Source organism: Haliotis asinina, chromosome 3, assembly GCF_037392515.1.
Source record: "Haliotis asinina isolate JCU_RB_2024 chromosome 3, JCU_Hal_asi_v2, whole genome shotgun sequence".
In the NCBI taxonomy this organism is placed as follows: Eukaryota; Metazoa; Mollusca; class Gastropoda; order Lepetellida; family Haliotidae; genus Haliotis; species Haliotis asinina.
The window spans coordinates 73,602,143-73,622,123 of NC_090282.1; the positions used below are offsets into that span (position 1 = coordinate 73,602,143).

Consider the following 19,981-nt stretch of genomic DNA (forward strand, 5'->3'; position numbering starts at 1 on the left):
TACGGTTCCAGGACCGGGCTGCATCGATTTCCCTTCGATGTGGATTGTTTTTAATGTAGAAATTAAATTCATTCATTCACATGTCATCAATTTTCTTTTACTCTACACGTATTCACTTTTATTCCAGTTTGATCAATTAGGTTTCCTTCGTGGCAGGCACCTTCTCATGGAGGTGACAGCAAATCACTCTAGATATACAGCATGGTTCAAAATATATCTGTACATCCTTGTTTTCTATAATGATGATGTTTATTGTGGTTAAGATTAAGATTGTTTGTTACCTGGTAGGTTACACAATGCTATTATGACGTATCGAGACCTTGTCATGGATTCCTATGTTAGTCTTACCCCATAACAGCATACACCCCACACTGGGTTTATGCTGAGTATATGCAAAACAACAAAACAGTAATTTAAAATGTACATCTCAAATTTGAACCCGTTTTTTCAACCTCATAAATGATCTGGTGCATCCGTGTTGAATTGCTAAATTCCTCACAAAACCCACCCATCCCTTCCCTAACAGATGCATCTGTTATTATAGCTGTAGTGCAAGTGGTTGTCGGTATCTATGTCCCACTAAACCTTGTATCGTCACTATAGCAACACATTGCTGTCCATAACACCAAAGAAATCACCATTTAAACCTAAGCATGATGCCAAGGGGTTTTCTTTCTGCCTCTTCACGTTATTCATATAACATTGTGAGAGTAGTGACTAACTGGTTTCACGTATGCATCAATATACACTGACTTGGAAGTGTTTCAGTCATAAATAGATTCGTCATTAGAATTGGATTGAAAGTGCACGCATGCGACCATTGTGACGTCACTACAAGTATCTTGCTTTTGAAGCAAGGAGAAGAGATCCACTTCAGCAAAATCAGACCGTTTACCAACATCGCAACTGTCTTCACAATGACGTGAAATTGTGGCAACCAGTGAGGACAGGGAACACTTGAGGGAGCTAGGCCCTTCTTGAAACCATCGCCAAAGCAGCTGTCAGCGTCGAGTGCCCATACTTTAGGAATGCCCGTGGAGATTTCAATGAACTTTCTCGCAAATTTCTGAAGAAGAATTCCCTAAAAAATATTTGAATTAAACTCCTGTCACTCTCATTGGAGTTCGGAAATCTTATTTTCTCTCACTGTCAACAGGAATTTATCAGTGGGTGGCAATTTGAGCATGAAGGGGAGCGGGGAATGCCTATTCTCTTTGACGAACATGGGAGAGTCTTCGATCGTGGAGACTTTTGGTATGAACTACTGCACCATCTCGTACTGGGGGAACTGAAGAGCAGCGGTCGGGGAATGACATCCTGCAGTTCACTAAACACACCAACGCCATGAGTTTGGACACGTAAGAGATAAAGCGTCGAGGTAGATGAACTAAGAGTTCGTACAAACAGAACTGTTGTCAAACACGTTTTGCACGAGCAAGACTTGCTTTATCGCTTTAGTCTGTCCGGCAATCCAATCGTCGCGGGACCGCATCGTGGAATCTCTAGTCCAAACAATTAAGACCAAATACGAGTCGATATTAATTCTAGATCGACTCTCTAGAGCAAACACGTCTGTGAAAGGCTTAGGTCCATGTCGAAATCTCCTGCCATGGGCCATTTTGGGTGAATAGTGATCAGATATTGAGCGAAGGGAATAGAAAGACGGTGCCACATTATTAAATGCAGCTTTATTCACCAAGTTTCCATACATTGCTGCTGGCAACACTTGGATAATGCTGTTTGATGTCCAGTCTGGCGCGCCATAACATCCTCTATAATCTTGACAGCCGTCATGCTGGCCCAAATGTAACACGTCTTAGTCACAGTCATTATATTCACATAGCCACAGGTATAAATACTGTTTGATAGTCTGGAACACGACTAATTCCGACTATTTGATAGGTTCATGGCTCGTCAGTTCATGTTATCTTGGCATTACGTCTTCCATACCCCGTAAAAAATAAGTGATGACATACAAGTAAGTGTCTCCAATAAAATGATAGAATAAGTGTTCCAAACAATGTAAAGTGTTCCTACCAATGCTATTTTCCCCACAGCTTATCACCTTAAGAGAAAATTGAAGAAAGTTAATTCAAACAACATATACATAGTCACGTTTCATTTTCGCGAACGGTACAAAGAAGTAATAAACTGTCATCTTAGTTTCCATTGCATTAACAGGGTGTTTCCATGGTCGTAACATGATAAGTTAGTCTACACCGAATTTGAGAGATAACTTTTCCAATCAAAGGTTTGACGAGACAATCCCTTTTCGTTTCTCAGTGCGAGTAACAGATACAATAAATCTGACATCATCATATATTGCCTCCAATCTGAGCTTTGCGAGACCCTTTCTGGACGGCGGCAATGGGTAGAGGTAAAATTAGTCTCATGTATAATCCTTTCCCATATATCATATAAGGTCTAAACCGCCCCATATAGTGTACCCAACACCGATCTACGTTTACCAAATTTACAAATGAAGTCAGAAGCCTAAATGACAAACATGTCTGCTTATCAGATCATGATTGCTACCCACAAATATTGCAGGGCGGACCTGGCTTAATGAAGCAGATTCACCAAACTCCTGACATTTGATTTTCTTCGAGAAATCTATCATTAATGAAGCGTAAACGGACGTATAGACGCTCCTTGATGAGGAGGAATCTGTGTCCGCAAATATATCAAAGACTGAGAGGCAGATCCGATGTTACCAATTCAATTTACAAGTGAGTTTAGTTTTAAGTCGTGTTTAGCAATGTTCCAGCAATATCACGAATGATCACCCCAGAAATGAGCTCCTTAAATATTACCCATGTTGGAAATCAAACCCGGGTCTTCGGCGTGACGAGTAAACGCTTTAACTACTAGGCTACCCACTATCCTATATATGTTGAACAATAAACCATGCGAAACAAACAAAATAAATCAGAAATTCACCGGTTACACAAGATCACTACACATTTTGTTTCCTAAAGATTATACGCTTGTATATAATATTTCACTAGGCATTTCCATACCCTCATGCTAAATTTGTGCTTGTCAGAGCAAAACAAGCAACAAACATTTGAAGGTTAAGATTCTCACTATGTTTACGTTACGCCAAATTTGTCTTAAACAATCAAATAGTAAATACAATTTGTACAAACCTCAACACCTGACCTAGTTTAGAATACAAATAACATAAGACGCGCACTTCATTGGAATTTATTTAAAGCAATAATGATTTCTGCATGTCACCTTCCGTAGACAATATGCAAGAGGAAAATGATAACAACATGCTACTCTGATAACAATCACCTCTGTAATGTACAAAATCAATCATCATTCATGCAGGACAACATCACTCATTCATTCTTGTAGAGATCGTGGAATTATGCTCATGGCAGGAAACATACAATCACACATTTACAATATATCACCTTAGTTCTGATGGTATGAGGCAGTGTTAGTGTCAGAAGAAACAGAACCTATATGACAATCCTGTGAGGATAACCGGACCTACATTCAGACAACATGATTCCAAGAACTTAAAATCTTTGCTATCACAAGGACCGATTGAAAAACATTCAATAGTATGCAACAATCTTTACACAAAGGGTACTTTGTGCTAATATATCTCAATAAACAGACAAGGTAATACAATGTCCATTGCTAAGGAACATGGGCGGTTCATCATGTAGTTAAAAGAGTTCAATAAAGAGTTGAACGCCTGTGATCTTTCCTATGGTTGAAATCTAGAATTGTTCCCTATTGGCAGTACGGACGACCATAGCGGTGCCTACACTACCTTCAGGTAACCAACGTATTCAGCTGGATATCACCTGGTATCGTCTCACGATCTAGAATCCGGTGTGGATGTCGCCTGGCTTTCCATTGCTTCCTAACAATCGTCCTCAGGTCTCGGGTGATCTGTTAGCGGCTCCCTGTTGTCGTAAATTGTCGGTGCCTGCAGAATGATGCCGAATGTTCCAACTACGCAGGCAATTGTGAAGATCCACAGAAACAGGCGATCTAGCACCATGGCCACGTACTTCCAATCTTCTATAATCTGTTGATATAAAACTTATGCTTTTCATCTTGGAAACATTTAATATTCATTGATCTGAATACAGTTAGGAAAAAGATGAACCAGGTGTAAATACCGATAGATAATTACTCATATTATAAATACTCATATATATATATATGTTCCTCATGAAGTCGTATATCTATGTAAAGTTTCAGATAAAAACCATTTAGTTTCAGAAGCTTAACAGCTATTGATAAAATTGAAATGATCATTAACTTCCTGAAAAGAAAACATTAGGAAAAGAAGTTATATGCATCTTATTTGTTATTAGAATATGTAGTATGTCATTTGTGTTAATGAGAATGGTTTTCTATCATATATTCATCAGGTTGTATTTATCATAGGGTTATGTTAAGTATGATAAATATCAAGATTCATATCAATCCTGATTAATATCCTAATATCATATAGAGACAGTTTGCATGTCATGTACAGCGGAAAAACTGCTCTTGTTAACAAGGACGCGTGAGAATGCAGTACATAAAATGAGTTATTGATTGACACAAAGTCCGCTGATCCGTTACCAACCTGTTACCAACCTGTTTGGACATCGACTCACCGTAAGTGGACGCTAAAAGCCAGAGTGAGTGAGTGAGTGAGTGAGTGAGTACATGGTTTTATGACAGTGTTCCAGTACTATCACGGCGGGGAACACCAGGAATGGGCTTCGCGCATTCTACCCATGAGGGAAATCGAACCCAGGTTTTCGGTGTGACTAGCAAATGCTCTAACAACTAGGCTACTCTACCATGGCTCTAATAGCCAGAAGCAGCAGTATGTGAAAAGAAAAGGTTCTGAAAACGTCTATAAAGTTCCCGTTTGGTGGATTATGGAATGCGAATTTTATCTTATGCCCAGCAGTTTTGATCCAACAATCACAAAGATGCATTTACAATGCACAGGTAAAGCGTGTGTTCCTAATTCGACAAACAGTAGTATGTTCAAACAATGGCCACGATGCACTTCACCCGTACCCTTATTAACACTTACCTCTTTACTTGTCTACTTTAATTATGGGTCCACTGGGTGGGCTAATGGTTAACGTATTCGCTCTTCATGCCTAAGACCCGGGGTCGATTTTCCACATAGGTACAATGTGTCAATCCCATTTCTGGTTTCTGTGATATTGCTAAGAGCGGCGTAAAAACTAAACACAGTCACCCTACATGCAATCAGCGACGATTATTTTTATCATCAATATAACTGCTTCTCTTGCAACATAACATGACCTACAATTAAACTCTCCATTATGTAAAAAAATGTGTACCAATCTTTTTATGCTCGTTTTGGTTTTCATTAAAAACCTTAAATATCACTGAGGTGAAACAACCCTGACCTGATCCTCAATCAGGTATTGTGTCTATAGCTGTTTCTGTTGTTTCGGAATTATCAAGAACCATTTTATAACGGAGCTATATGTCAGCCAATTATAGGATACCGTTCTTCTCAGAATGAAGTTGGCGCACAAGATTTTAATAGGGGTTTACAATTAAGTTTAGCAGACACGGCACACATCTATTTCTTTGTGTTTATATATATTGACAGTGTTATCAAAACAAATCAACATTTTGAACTCCTTTGATGATTCTTTGTTGTTTTCATATCGCAGTGGAATCAGAAGAATGTGTGTTTTAGATGAAAAGGCAGATTTTGTTTTTATCTGCAATCTATTTTCTAATTCAAACGCCTTGTTTGAATGTTGATGAATTTGGATGAAATCCCCACGTCAGTTCTACAATCAGAATTTTCTCAATGGTAATAACCTGCACTCATGTTTGAAATAAAGTAATTAGATTTGCAGTCAAATGTTATTATGCTGTATTGGGAATTCAGACCAATATTCAAAGATGAACAACCCAGCGTGCAGCTAGGAGTCCAACAATCAACTGAGAAAGCTCACTGCTGTGCAGAAACCCCGATGTAACACTATGAAATGTGCTCTGGGTTAATTACATACTAGCGATTACATAAAGCAAAACGGGAGATAAAGTAATCTGGATAGATATTTTCATTGTTTTTGGAAAATTGGCAACATAAACAATTGCTCGCATAAAGATTATATTGAAGTAGGAGGTTTTCAGAACAGCATACATATTCCATGATGCTATACTCAGTGCTAAAAGGGAATATTTAATATTGCTGCTATTTTGAAAATCATAATTTACACACACAATATATTAATTCAGGAATATTATGCTGAATCTCCAGCTCGGGAAATTGGTAGATGCGGAGGTGGGAGGCATTCGCAGTGTGAAACATGAGATATGCCAAAAAGGTCACATATTTGTAATTTCTTATTGATAACTGCATCCTGGGTTATTACAGGGCGACTTAAGGGACATTTGAACGCTATGTTGATTATGTTTAAATATTTTCGGTTTTCTTCACAACAGCACTATCAAAGTTATCTCATTAAAGTCTTACAATAAAAGCAGCAAAACCTTTGCCGTATCCATAAGAAATCTCTGCGAGATTGTGCGATTATGGTTCATGGTATAAATCACTAAGAACTGGGGATGATACCATGTGCTCGCGAAAAGAAAGTCTCGTTTATTATTGAAGATTATTCTAGCTTCTGCTCACACGTTTGGTGCTGCGCCAAACCGAAAGACAAAATAAGGTTGTACCTATTACTCAGAACGATATGATCAAACTGGCAGGACTTTCATGTAAGTACTACTTAAAGTCTGAATAAGCGTTTTACAAATATGAAAAATCATCTAGATTGTTCATCTGTTGTTGGTACAAGGTTGTTTTACCATCTACATAAAGGAAACACGAATGTATATCATTAGGTCTGATAACAAGATAAACATCACAACCTCGTTCTCGTATTCGTTAAAGTCCATTTTATGTCAAATATCTACACTTACGTGATGTTATTTAACAGCAGAAAACTGCATTTTGTGTTGGGTCACATTTGACGATGTCATCAGCATGTTTACTCATGTTACTAAAAACTTTACGAAGTCATATAGTCCCGTGGGTAGGTTCTAGCTACTCGTAGTATATATGTACAGGCCTGAATGAAGATCAGACAGCTTTACGGGTTTCCTTCAGGTCGATAGATCAATAGAATGATTTAGGATAGGGTGTTCCTTAGTTGGATAACTTGTGCCAAATCCATTTCATTTGTGAAAGAAACATGTTAAAACAATAGAATGGTTTGAATATTTAAAATTATTGAACGATATAAGATATTTATAAGCATAAAAACTGGTCAGTAGAGATAGGAACACAATTTGACTCATCGGTCCTATGCTCTTGCTTAAACGTTGTTTCATATTAGTTATGGAACATGCAAGGGAAGATGTAATGATCAAATAAGTGTGGTTTGGGGACAATTCCACAAACGGCCGAAGGGGTAGCGAGGACGTTACACGATACAAAAAATAAAGACAGACATCGAGAATAGGTTTCACACAAGCTGGCCACGTTGGGAATCAAAACGTGCTACTGTAGACTCCTATTGTGATGTGATATGGAACGCGCGGGTATGGTGCTACACTGATAAAAAAGGATTAAAAGTACGACTCTGGGATTTGAATCTACATGTCGATGTCCTGATAATCAACACAAGATCCAAGACAGATGGGCCGACGTATCGCCTAGACTTAATTATTACAGATAGATGAGGCAATGCTGCTTGCCGTTAAAATTAAACGTAGTTAATGGGAAAAAACCGAATAACTTCCGCAACCATTTCTTATAACCCTTGTGATGTACCGACTGATAAAAACTATTTTTGAAGAATTAGAAATAAAATTCCATTTACTGTAATGAAATCGGGGATACTTTGAAATTTCTGGTCACACGTCCAGTGTATCAAAGATGAGAAATGTAAGTTCAAAGGTGACTCAACTTCAGGTAAATGTCCATCATATCTTGGGTAGAAATTTCCTATCTTTAAAGCTGAAACATGAAACTAATAGTTTGATTGATTGTACGTTCTAGAACAATTCCTAAAGCCGATCGAACATTTTCTAATGAAATAATCATAATCGGGGCTTCAGAGATATGAGTCCTTTATCCTTGATTTCTAGACATTTTAGGTTGGAAATGATACAGCTGCAGCATGTCCCTCAGTGATTTCCATCGCGATTTATTCTGATCATCAAAAGGACTTTGAATGGTACGGTAATGGATTTGACGATGTGCGGAAACTAGCTCTGTCTAAAGACGAATATGCAGGAGCACATCTTGTGATGTTTTATAAGTCTTGACTTGAAAATTTGATTTTTCTTACTGTGAGGCTTTCTTAACAGATCGAAACAATACAGCCTGGATCAATAATATTAATATAATAACATCAATTTACATAAAAATGAAAAAGCAATTCCCGAAAAGCAGCGTTCTTAATTAAGGAAGCAAAATATTTCAGAAGATGAAATTTTGAACATATTATTTTATACTACCGTTATCTAAAGATGGTGCTAAAAATCAAATTCCTTTACCAACCACCTTCCTCTCGCAGAACATAGTTTCCTTAAGGACACTTGTTTAAGAGCACCTGGTTTGGTTTATGCAAGATATACGCAAGGCAGAAGGACCTGACTGTCTCAATACAAAATCCCCCTCACACCGAATGAGACAGGACTTGAGCAAATGTTCAGTTCCTATGTTTCAAGACATGAATAATATTGTCTTGCAACGTCCGATCGTCCAATCGTATAGCATATATGTGTCTTATATCACGCTATATACTGGTCTCTCTAATTTGGTTGAAACAATGTTTAAATTTCATTCGACACACCAATCCCGATTTCTGAACATTTACAGAAGGACACAAATGCCCAAGATAACACCCCATAACCCCAAAACTGACCTTGTTTTCTAAACGTCTAAACTATATGCTCTGTTACTTTAAAGAGGGAGACCCGTGAAGGTCCCGGGGTAAAATAGGCCATCAGCAACCCATGCTCGCCATAAATGGCGACTATGCTTGTAGTAAGAGGCGACTAACGGGATCGGGTGGTCAGGCTCGCTGACTTGGTTGACACATGTCATCGGTTCCCAATTACGCAGATCGATGATCATGTTATTGATCACTGGATTGTCTGGTTCAGGCTCTATTATTTACAGACCGCCGCCATATAACTGGAATATTGCTGAGTGCAGCGTAAAACTAAAATCACTCACTCACTCACTTAAAGAGGGACTACACGATTACAGTGGATCATGAGACCCTTACAGAAGACACATGACCCCGGAAATGCGCAGTTATGTGGACATCTTGATTTCATTTATAACTGCTTTATCCATAACATGTAACAAATAAGGCCATTAATTCTTCCGGTAACTAATAAGAATTATTAATTATTTCAAGTAACATAAAAGACCATTAATTCTTCCAGGTAACAAACAAAGATCATGAATTCTTCCAGGTAAAAAATCCAGCCCTATTAAATATTCCAGGTAACAAAAACAAATATATTCCCCCAGGTAACAAATAGAGACCATTAATTCTACATTTGCCCTGAACCTGGGTAACAATCATCATATAAACATGTTACTCTAACAATGTTTTTGACCGAGTAACTAAAATAAAATAGTACCAGAGAACCTAAAAGGTTGATGTGCGTCGTGAGACCCTTGCAAAAGATTTTTGCCCCTTTAAAACTGAAATGCTCACTTGTTTGGACATTTTTATTTCATTTGGAACTGTTTTATCCACAACATATAACAAATAAGACTATTACTTCTGGGAACCAATAAAGACCATTAATTCTTCTCCGTAACAAACCAAGACGATTAATTTTCCCATTCATCATTTGAAGACCTTTAATTATTTTAGGTAACAATTCAATTCTTCCAAGTAACAAGTAAATACCATTAAATATTTCCATTAAAAATATAGACCATTAATCCTTCCGGTAATCAATAACAACCATTCATTATTCCATGTAACAAAAACAGACCACTAATTCTTAAAGGTACGTAATGTAGACCAATAATTCTTCAAGGTAACATGTAAAGATCATTAATTATTCCAAGTAACAAATAAAAACCATTAATTCTTCCAGGTAACAAATGTAGACCATATATACTTCCGGTAATCAATAACAACCATTAGTTCTTCAAGGTAGCGAGTAAAGATCATTAATTATTCTAAGTAACAAATAACAACCACTAATTCTTGCAGATAACAAATGCAGACCATTAATCCTTCCGGTAATCGATAACAACCATTAATTCTTCAAGGTAACATGTACACTTCATTAATTCGTCCACGTCGGACACAAAGACCATAACTTGTTCTACGTGTCACATAAAGACCAGTTCTTCCAGGTAACAAACAAAAACCATCACCCAGATTTTTTTATTCCCTGAAATAGACTTTGTTTGGAAGTCCTGCATCTATCGGTGAATAATGGATATTGAAAACGATGTGTTTGTCACTAAAGTGTGTACCATTTGGTCATAATGAATCTGGACAGACTGGTATATCTACTGAAGTTCGGGTTTAATTATCGAAGCATTCATGAAAAATTCCTTAATATGATCCCTTACCTGCTGCACTGGACAAATAAACTAACCGGAATGTAACGTATTTTATAATCGTTAATATACTCGTCATAACATAGGAAAACTAAATCAAGATCTGCCGATTCGGCTTTCGTTTATATGACTTTTCAACTTTCAAACTGTGAATGATTGACTGACAATCTTTGTTTTCGAGAAATGGATCTTCAATCATTGATACATAAACACAAGCTTACATCACAGTCTTACGATAGCCTCTGTTGTAAGCAGAGATTTCCTATGATAATGAATATTTTTCTGATTGTTCATTATTTTAGTTTGATTGTTATAGTTATAGGAATGGATTTTATCGCAATTATTCATAATCCTGTCGCCATTAAGTCTCTGTCAAGGATCCACGACCAAAACACTGGTTGAATACCTGCCATATTACTCAAAACTGTAATCTATACACGAGTAACAGGTTTACACAGAGATCACGGCCATGTTGAAATCGGATTGGGTTTTAGCGTGCAGGGTTAAGTGAGCGAATTGTGGGACTTGTACATAGATTCCGATCGGCTGTATGCTTCGTGATCATTAGTCATTAAATGGTCAGCAAGATTATCGACTCATTATGACAGATGAGAAATACTTCCCTCGATACTTCCAATGCCATGAAGTAGTAAAGCAACTAGTACTACTACTACTTGAAAATAATGGTACACATATGCATGACATTCAAAATTGTAATTCCAGGACAAAAGAAAAACCCAGTGCTATATTCCATGGTAAGTAAGTCACACGATAGTCCATGCCACCAAACCCACCCGCCTCTGAAAGCGCTGAGGATTTCATGGTGTATGAGTTATGGTCCGAAAACTTTCGTTTGATTTGGAAACGTAAACTATAGAATGATCTCAGTGTTCTTTTGGGTGAGGGATACATGTACAAGAACCGCACTATATCGTGTTCTGAAATGCAGATTCCATGAGGACATATTTAAGACGTGATCAGAATGATATAAGCCGACATAAGAAAACACTGGCGTTTCCACAATTAGTTGAGAGCATGCTGGAAGGGAAAAGGGAATTCAAGTGTATTCGAGGTGAGGAAGAGGATTGTCATGGCAAGGACGTTTAAATTACATGTGTACTCTACAGCACAAATATTTAAAGGTATTGCGATATTGCGAGAACATTAACACCCGGTATATTTTGAAATAGACTAATAAAGATTTATCTATGAGACTGTCAAACGCTGTAAAAGGTGGGAAATCAAGTATTTTCAGGTAAAAGCACTATTGCTTTGAAACTATTTTTCATTCCAGTTTTCAATGTAGGATAATTAACATAAAATATTTACCAGAAAGACATACTGAAACAAGCTAAATTGATTCTTGGATAATTTGTTTTCTTCGTATGTATTTTTTCCTAAACGAAATAGTAAGCTGTTGTATTTTCTGTGACGGTTGCAACAAACGTCACAACAGTATCACAGCTAATGGTTTCTGAGACGAGATTGTGCAGGTTACTATTGACAACACCTTCAGCGGGCGACTAGAGATGAGTAATGATCGGTTACACAGGTATAGTTAAACCAATTCAAGAATAAACATAAAATTATTTATCACAGAAATCATATCAGTCTTATTCAAACAATCACCCCTAGCTAAACTGATTTAACAGTTGCAACGCTGCATTCCAGAAGGTGCTATAGTCAACAAATGGAAGCATCACTGTACCTAACAGCATAAAGCCAAACATCAATTCGTTTGGTGAATATAGGTCGTAGTTGATCGAGTATTCCTCTTTGAATGCATTAATGTTGCAATATTTAAATATTATCGAAAAGGCAAACCAATACTATCTGATGTTTATATAAATAATTAATAATCATTGACAAATGGCCCACCTGATGAAAGGTAAATATTTTCAAACGCTTTAGCAGGATTAAACCTAAAGGTACGCATCTCCCTATAAAGTCTAATCTGAAGAGTACTTCGTAGATGGGGAACTAGCGAAATAACACTTACAGAGTGACTGATGCATAAATATCACCCTGAAAACATAAAAGTATGGAAAGTGCTCAATCCACATGATATTTATGGATATTTTCAAAGGGGAAAGTTGTACGAAGTAGACCATTTATTGTTTCAAACACAGATTTCACACTAGCTCTTTCAAACGATATTAAGTTTCCGATAATTTCATACATGTCAAATGGAATACGATTTTGATTGGTTTAGAAAAATAAGTAGGCCTCACGATATAAGTAGGGAGGCTATGTTTTGCTTAGGTCTGTAAGTAGGGACCGAATTAGGAACCGATACACTGCCAGTCTCCACCTAAAACACTGAACATGTTCATGACAGAAGGATAAACCTGTTCATGAGGGTTGAAATATTATCGCCGCCAAATAGTCAATAGGCAACGACTACACAGACGTACTCAACAAATGTGACGATATAACTGATATATGTATCACCTTAAAACAGATGGATACATTACTTAGATGTAACCTTACAGCCTATGTCATATGGTTATCATCGTCTATGGTGCACTGGGATGTGGGGTGTAGTTTCTGCATGAATAACAGTTTCATACTGTGTTACATCCGTTTGGACACATTGTGCTGACCCTATTATCTTCCTTCACACACCATCGACCATACACATGCGATATAGAAGAAACATCTTTGCCTGATCGTCCAGGAATGGAACCCAACAGAAGTAATGAAGCTAAGACTTAATATAGTTTGTCACAGAAATGTACAGTCTACCTTTACTGTCTGTTTCGTAAACCTGCTCGTTAAACTGGGAATAATGGTAATATTAATTTGAAATGCCGTAAAGCCAAAGAGGATTAGTCACTTTACTTCTGAACACTCGCTTATTTGACAGCTGTCTCTTCAGATATCAACTGTTAGGAAAAATGGTTAAAACACACCTAAAACAAAACAGACCTTGAAAAAACCAACCCGATTCCTTTTTTAACACTTTTTAAACACTTATATTGAATGGCCTTCAAATTCTTTATAGTTCGATATTGTCTTCAAAAGGGTGATGGGAACATACACATGTGAAAGAGGATAGCACATAATTACATAGATCTCTCTGTGAACCACTGAATACTTCACGATTGATTGCAGGTTTACATCGTATGCTTATTGATCAGAGATCAAACGAGTTAAAACGTGGCTGTCGTGAATGCACAGATTAACTGAACATCTCATGACCCACTTGATCTCGTCAAGATGATTAAGCTTAGAAAAAGTCGTGAGCCTGATGATCAGAAAATGTTTTTCTTCCTCGTGGCGTAAAAACTGAAATTAAAGAATTGTGTTAAATAGACATGACATCAAAACGCTTGAAAAATAAATTTTGATGCTGCAATTGTAAAGAAAGATGTAAAAGGCCAAGAGCCTTGTTTGCTCCTCTCACCGATGCTGCACTGTCCTCGTTCTTCATGTGTTCTGCAATGAAGGTTACTGACTCGATGGCCTCTTGAACGTCCTTCGGCCATCTTTTCCTCAGTCGCGGCACTGTATGCTGGTCAATGGTGGGAACCAACTCTTCGTGGATCGGTCGACCAAAGTCCGTTGGCCTAGGGGGTTCGAAGCCAGGACCTAAGTTCAAATGTCTGTTTTCGCCAGACGTGTCCCGAACTTCAATCCCGTTACATGTCCTTACAACAACTTTTTGTTGCATGCGTTCGGGTTCTTGCTGCGGTCTACGCATAACAAGAAGTTTAGGCAGAATGTTTAAGAACACTCGCCTTACCCATGGAGCCATTGTATGGGTAGAGGGTGATCTAAAGTGTACATTTAGAACAATAACAGTCACAATAATAGACAAAGTAACAAGAATCATTGTAAAAAGCAGATATTTCCCAATGAGTGGGACATCAATGGATGTTGGAGGAATAATCTCGGCCAGCAGCAGGAAGAACACGGTCAATGAAAGCAGGATAGAGATACAAAGGGTAACCTTCTCCCCCGAGTCTGATGGCAAGTAGAACACAAGAACAGTCAAGAACGAAATGGCAACGCAGGGAATAATTAGATTGACGGTATGGAATAAAGTTTTTCTTCGGATCGTTACTTCGAAGGTGATATCTGGATAAGGTTCATTACAACAAGGGTATGTTCTTGTGTTCTTCCTGGCAGATACGTCCAAAATGTCCCATTCCACACTAGGATAAAAGTCCCGCAAATCCACGCCCTGGGGGATAGTGGCACTGGGACCTTGTGTGTTGGAACACATGTGGACAAGATCTACTTGGTCGCCGTCATATGTCCAGGACCCAAACTTCATTGAACAATTTTGAACGTCAAATGGGAAGAACTTGACATTGATAATGCAGGAGCTCTTATAGATAGCTGGAGGTTCCCACACCACAAGACCATCGGGATGGAGGGTTGCCTTCGTCATCAACGTCACCTCGTAGTTGCCGTCGGCACTGGAAATAATAGACGACATCATTTCACGAGAAAAGGTTACCCTCAATAACTCCGGCCTGCACCCATTGCTAATGTCTACGAAAGTTCTACTTGCTACTTTGAAAGTCAAATAGATACAAAGCAGTTGGCTAGGAAGAGACACTACAAGAATACAACTATAATTATCTCTAAGTATTAGTACCATGACGAACGCCATACAATACAAACAAAAAGTGTCGAAAAGATCTAATATCGGTTTTAAACTTCAGATTATTCTGAAGTTATTCTGAAATGTTCTCAGTTCTGAAGAAATTACAACTGACAGTGCCTTCAGAGGATCTGAACTGCCATTCAAAGCCGGCATTGACAAAATCTCAGGGGCCATAAGGTTAAGTCAACGTTTGTTCAATATTTCTGACTCTTTGCTTTTTAATATAGTTATGTGCATTATATTGTATAGAGCTCTGGAAGAAGAGACCACACTACAATAGAGTGTTAGTAGAACATCAGAACATGAGAAGACTCTATAACACACGCTCGTGGATCCCTGTAAGTGCGTTGATATTCTGTGAAGCAGTTATTCATAACAATGTTTCTTCCTTCATTGTGAAAATTAGTTCAATAGTAACAATCAGTTTCTTCATCCGCGCAGTGATATCCATTACACAGTGTCATGTCTTATTCTTATTTCTATCAATATATTCATTATTTCGATTTCGACTTAAAAGGATCCTTGCATAGACATTGTTTATTGAAGAGATCTTACTTTCAGAGCACAAACAATTAATTTGTTTCCAATACAATTCCAGACACATATACGTATTGTACATAACATGGACAGAGAAAAGGCAACACAATCACAGTTATGGCACAATGTCGTGTTCGTGAACGAAAACATCAGCATTTGCTTCACACGATAAACAATGCATACAGTGCTCTGGATAAGCTGAAAGTACTGTTGCATAACAGTTGTGGTGAAAAACTGAAAGCTAAAATGAAAAGAAATGACAAGAATTATACAAAGTCATTATAATACGAACATGTTTTTGGACGCAAGAGAAATATATTAATAATTAAATTTTATATTCATGACAAGCGAACGTTATAAATTCTGGACGAATAATAACCATTTGCCATTATGAAAATGTATTATTTCACATTCTGAGTCTGCGTTTATCCTAGCTGCTGTGACACACACAGATGTCCTCTAGGTTGCCTTATACTAGAACATAGTCTGCCAAAAGGGCCTGTCAACGCTATCTCCCTCAAGTGGACATGTCTATCTGTTTAATATCTGTTATCCACAGACATAATAATGAACACGATCGCGAAGCTATTCCTCTCCAGCTAATCGGTCTTAATACTAGCTGTCTGAAGTAATGTTTTTGTCTAGACTCAGTCTCTATTGTGGGTAGGTCTGCAAAGGATCGAAATTGTCAATCCCCAAAATAAACACTCCACGAAAAGTTGGCAAGTTTCTAGGAGGATTCTGTCACCTGAGATAGAAGAGAGAACGTGGGTGGAGTTCATTAACTGCAGGTAGCTGACATTAACTGCGAAGGTAATCACTTGTTCTATATGTGTGACGCATAGTTCATAGCTTCTGGTACCAACACGCTGTGAAATTGGGAGGAAGTACGAGCGCAAATACTCTTTTTTATGAACTGTCAAAATAAGATAAAACGATTATTTCAAACAAGTAGTCATTCACAGAAACACCCCGTGAATCAGGATAAAAGGAAACTTGGAACGGAGTGTTGTACTTTCATATATATATACACGTCCGAACACGATTGTCCGGAATGTGGGGCGTGCATGACACAGAGGGTTCACTGATCTGAGAAAGAGAAATTATTTCGGTATAAGTTGAAGAGCACTGAAGAGAAAAATATCGACTAGTGCATCTATCGAGCAATGTATCTACATGTGTGCACAAAATATGTAAATATCTAGTATGTATCTAGTGCTAATGCTATCTCTAGATAACTAGAAGTCAAACGTATACTAGAAGTGAAACTAAAATGCAGAATCGTGTTCAACTGCAGCTTATTATTTCGAATCAACAAATAATATAACACATACAATTTTGTGTCAAATTTGGTTATGTACCATATGCGGTAACGTAAGTGCCGACATTGAACAAAATGGCGTCTTCATGCACAGCGCCTCCAACAAACACAGAAAATACAGCAACAACAGATTCTTGAATATTCATATCACATCTCATAAAATGGTCATTAAAAATCATGATTATAAACATAGACATGTTTATTTAAGATTTCAATTTGCCCGTTTTGACGTTAGGAGTTGGCCTGCTCACGTTACTCACTTATTGAAAAGCACAATGTCAGGGGTCCAAAGGGCTGAAACAGGAACCTCCAGTCTGTCGAGACCGCCATATTCCAAGGGATCCCATGCTAGGTTGAAGTCTTCCCAAACCTTTCATATACAACAGTCGGGCGTGTTAACTTTATACAGTCGCGTGTCTACTCGAACTAAAACATGTCGAAACTATGTCGAGATATTCGTACCAGGCAGGAACATGTCAGAGGCCATGGTTATGGTGAGGATGCTGCTTGAGGGTCAAGGTAAAGATGAGGTCACCCAGGTTCAAGACAGTGGAATTGTCACTTTGCAGTCAAGGTTAGGAGAAGGATCTCAGAAAGGAGAGAGCGGAGCTCCGATAGGACAGAACGAGGCTGAGTAAATCCAAACGCCCAGTTCATGCCATTAGTAAAGAAGTCAGTTTCACGCTAGAGAGTTAGGTTAGGCGCTAGAGAGTACAAAAGACTATTTGTTAGTCCATGGCGGTTACGAGGTCACTTACTGAAGTAACTGGACAACAGTTGAGGAACATTCTACATTTGTTTCTTATTCCCCCGAATTTGCAAAATCCTTTAACTACAGAGCCACTGGAATAACATTTACTTTCACGTCTGTTTTGTACTTTATGTATGAACAGAAGATGAGTAATACAATGAGCAACAAGTCAACGGAATGGACCCAAAAGCTCAACACTTACCTTCCTCCTGTCAAGTGGGCCACAATACTAAGCAATGTGCAATATACCACATACGGAGACATCACATGACAACAGCTCTGTGACAACAGACGTCCATCCAGAGTCACTTACTTATTATAGAGAACAATATCAGGAAGCCATATGTCCTTTGACGGGACATAGAGCCTGTCCACGCCCCCGTATTCCGAGGGGACCCATGTAAGCTTTCTGTCGACCCATTCCTGGTATGCGTTAGGTGGAAATAAAGCAGATGTAAGACTCCTCACAGCACAGTAAGACGGCACGAATGACGTTACACAATACAGTATATAAATCTTATCAAAGAACCTATCGTCAAACATGCTGAAGTTGTATGCACAGAGTAATGGCACGAGACTCTTTTTATTTATCACAATGGAAATGATAGTGACATATTAATACATATATTAAAAAGACAATAGACAGTTTTTTAAAATAAATTGGCTGGAAAAGATGCATCATAACAATTGTTATACAAGTAAAACATAAATTTCATTGTTGGCATAAGGCAGTACAACATTCATTAGCAGGAGTGCACCAAGTGATGTTGGTATAGAGTGGGAAAGAAGTACTAATGCGGACATATATTTCAATGTGCGGGTCATGCACGCAGGGCAGATTCGATCAAGCCACCATCAACGTTCTTTAGTAGAATGACTTGGAACTGTCGCGTACTTTAACAAGCATCCTTTCGCCTTATCTCTCTTCCACGAGCACTGTCGACATTACATCAGGTGATAAAGCTTTATTATGTGGAATAAACAGTCTCACACACCCTAGTAAATGTCCGATAACAAACCTTTAAAAGAATTTATAGTCACAGCACTCTTATAGTGTTTTCCTACTCTTTGGCTTGACAGATGACGAGAACTATTCAAAGGGTACAGCTACATTAGGAATGTACTGTTTCAGTGTCTGTGGTAATCATAAACATACGACTTTAATAATAAAACACTTTATGAAATATTTATCATCAAGACATACTTTGATCAAATACACACGGCATTTATGCCAACATATACTGAGCACTATAGTTTGAATAAACAATCTGAATAACGGACGTGTATTTGCATAAAGTAAAGTGGAAATTTCCTTTTCTATAAACTTAATTAATTGAAAATAATTGTACAGAACACTCCCAAAAGCATATCACTGCAATAGTGTAGATACCTCAGACAACAATATACTCGCAACAAAATACTTCAAACAACGCATTCAGTGAGTGAGTGAGTGAGTTTAGTTTTACGCCGCACTCAGTAATATTCCAGTTATATGGCGGCGGTCTGTAAATAATAGAGCCTGAACCAGACAATCCAGTGATCAACAACATGAGCATCGATCTGCGCAATTGGGAACCGATGACATGTGTCAACCAAGTCAGCGAGTCTGGCTACCCGATCCCGTTAGTCGCCTCTTACGACAAGCATAGTCGCCTTTTATGGCAAGCATGGGTTGCTGAAGGCCTATTCTAGCCTGGGACCTTCATGGGTCCCAACGCATTCAGTCATACGTTTAGCGTGTATATAATCATGCTGGTATTGTTCAGTAATGTCGTGTTATGCACAATAACCATAGAAACGTGAACTAAATATGTCAACAGTAAAGCGACACAATTCGTCACGATAATAGTTGTTAATATTGGTTGTCAACTGTCATCTGTGACGCTGCTCACCGCGGATCTACCAATGTTACGTGGGATTTTGAACGTATATTTCATAGATTAAGCAAATATTGATAACAGTCGTCGCAAGCAAATGCAAGACGAAAGGGTAATACAAATCGTGATATCTCTGGATGTTCTTACTGTGCTGTTTGGAGATGCGGCAATAACAATTCCCATGCAAAAGTAAGCAAATTCTTTGTGACACAAGAATAGAATTAAAAGCAGTTTGTGAGCAGAAGCAGGGATTATGCAGGGTTGTGCAGAAATGTATATTAATATTCATAATCACACAGTTATACAGACA

The 19,981-nt window shown here is 38.0% G+C and overlaps 1 protein-coding gene across 2 annotated transcripts in view; it reads right to left on the bottom strand.

The window, feature by feature from the left end:
- Nucleotides 1–3,195: 3,195 nt before the first annotated feature.
- LOC137278434 (acetylcholine receptor subunit alpha-like 1) overlaps nt 3,196–19,981 on the bottom strand; it is a 37,229-nt gene continuing 20,443 nt past the window's right edge. The window contains exons 3-5 of one of the 2 annotated variants that reach the window (XM_067810761.1): nt 17,304–17,413; nt 13,977–14,994; nt 3,196–4,051 (exon numbers count right to left, since the gene is read on the bottom strand). In XM_067810761.1, coding sequence (XP_067666862.1) covers nt 3,884–4,051; nt 13,977–14,994; nt 17,304–17,413 — 1,296 coding nt within the window. In that variant the 3' untranslated portion in view covers nt 3,196–3,883. Of the gene's footprint in view, nt 4,052–13,976; nt 14,995–17,303; nt 17,414–18,107; nt 18,218–19,981 lie in introns of both variants that reach the window. The other variant, XM_067810760.1, reaches the window with a different exon arrangement.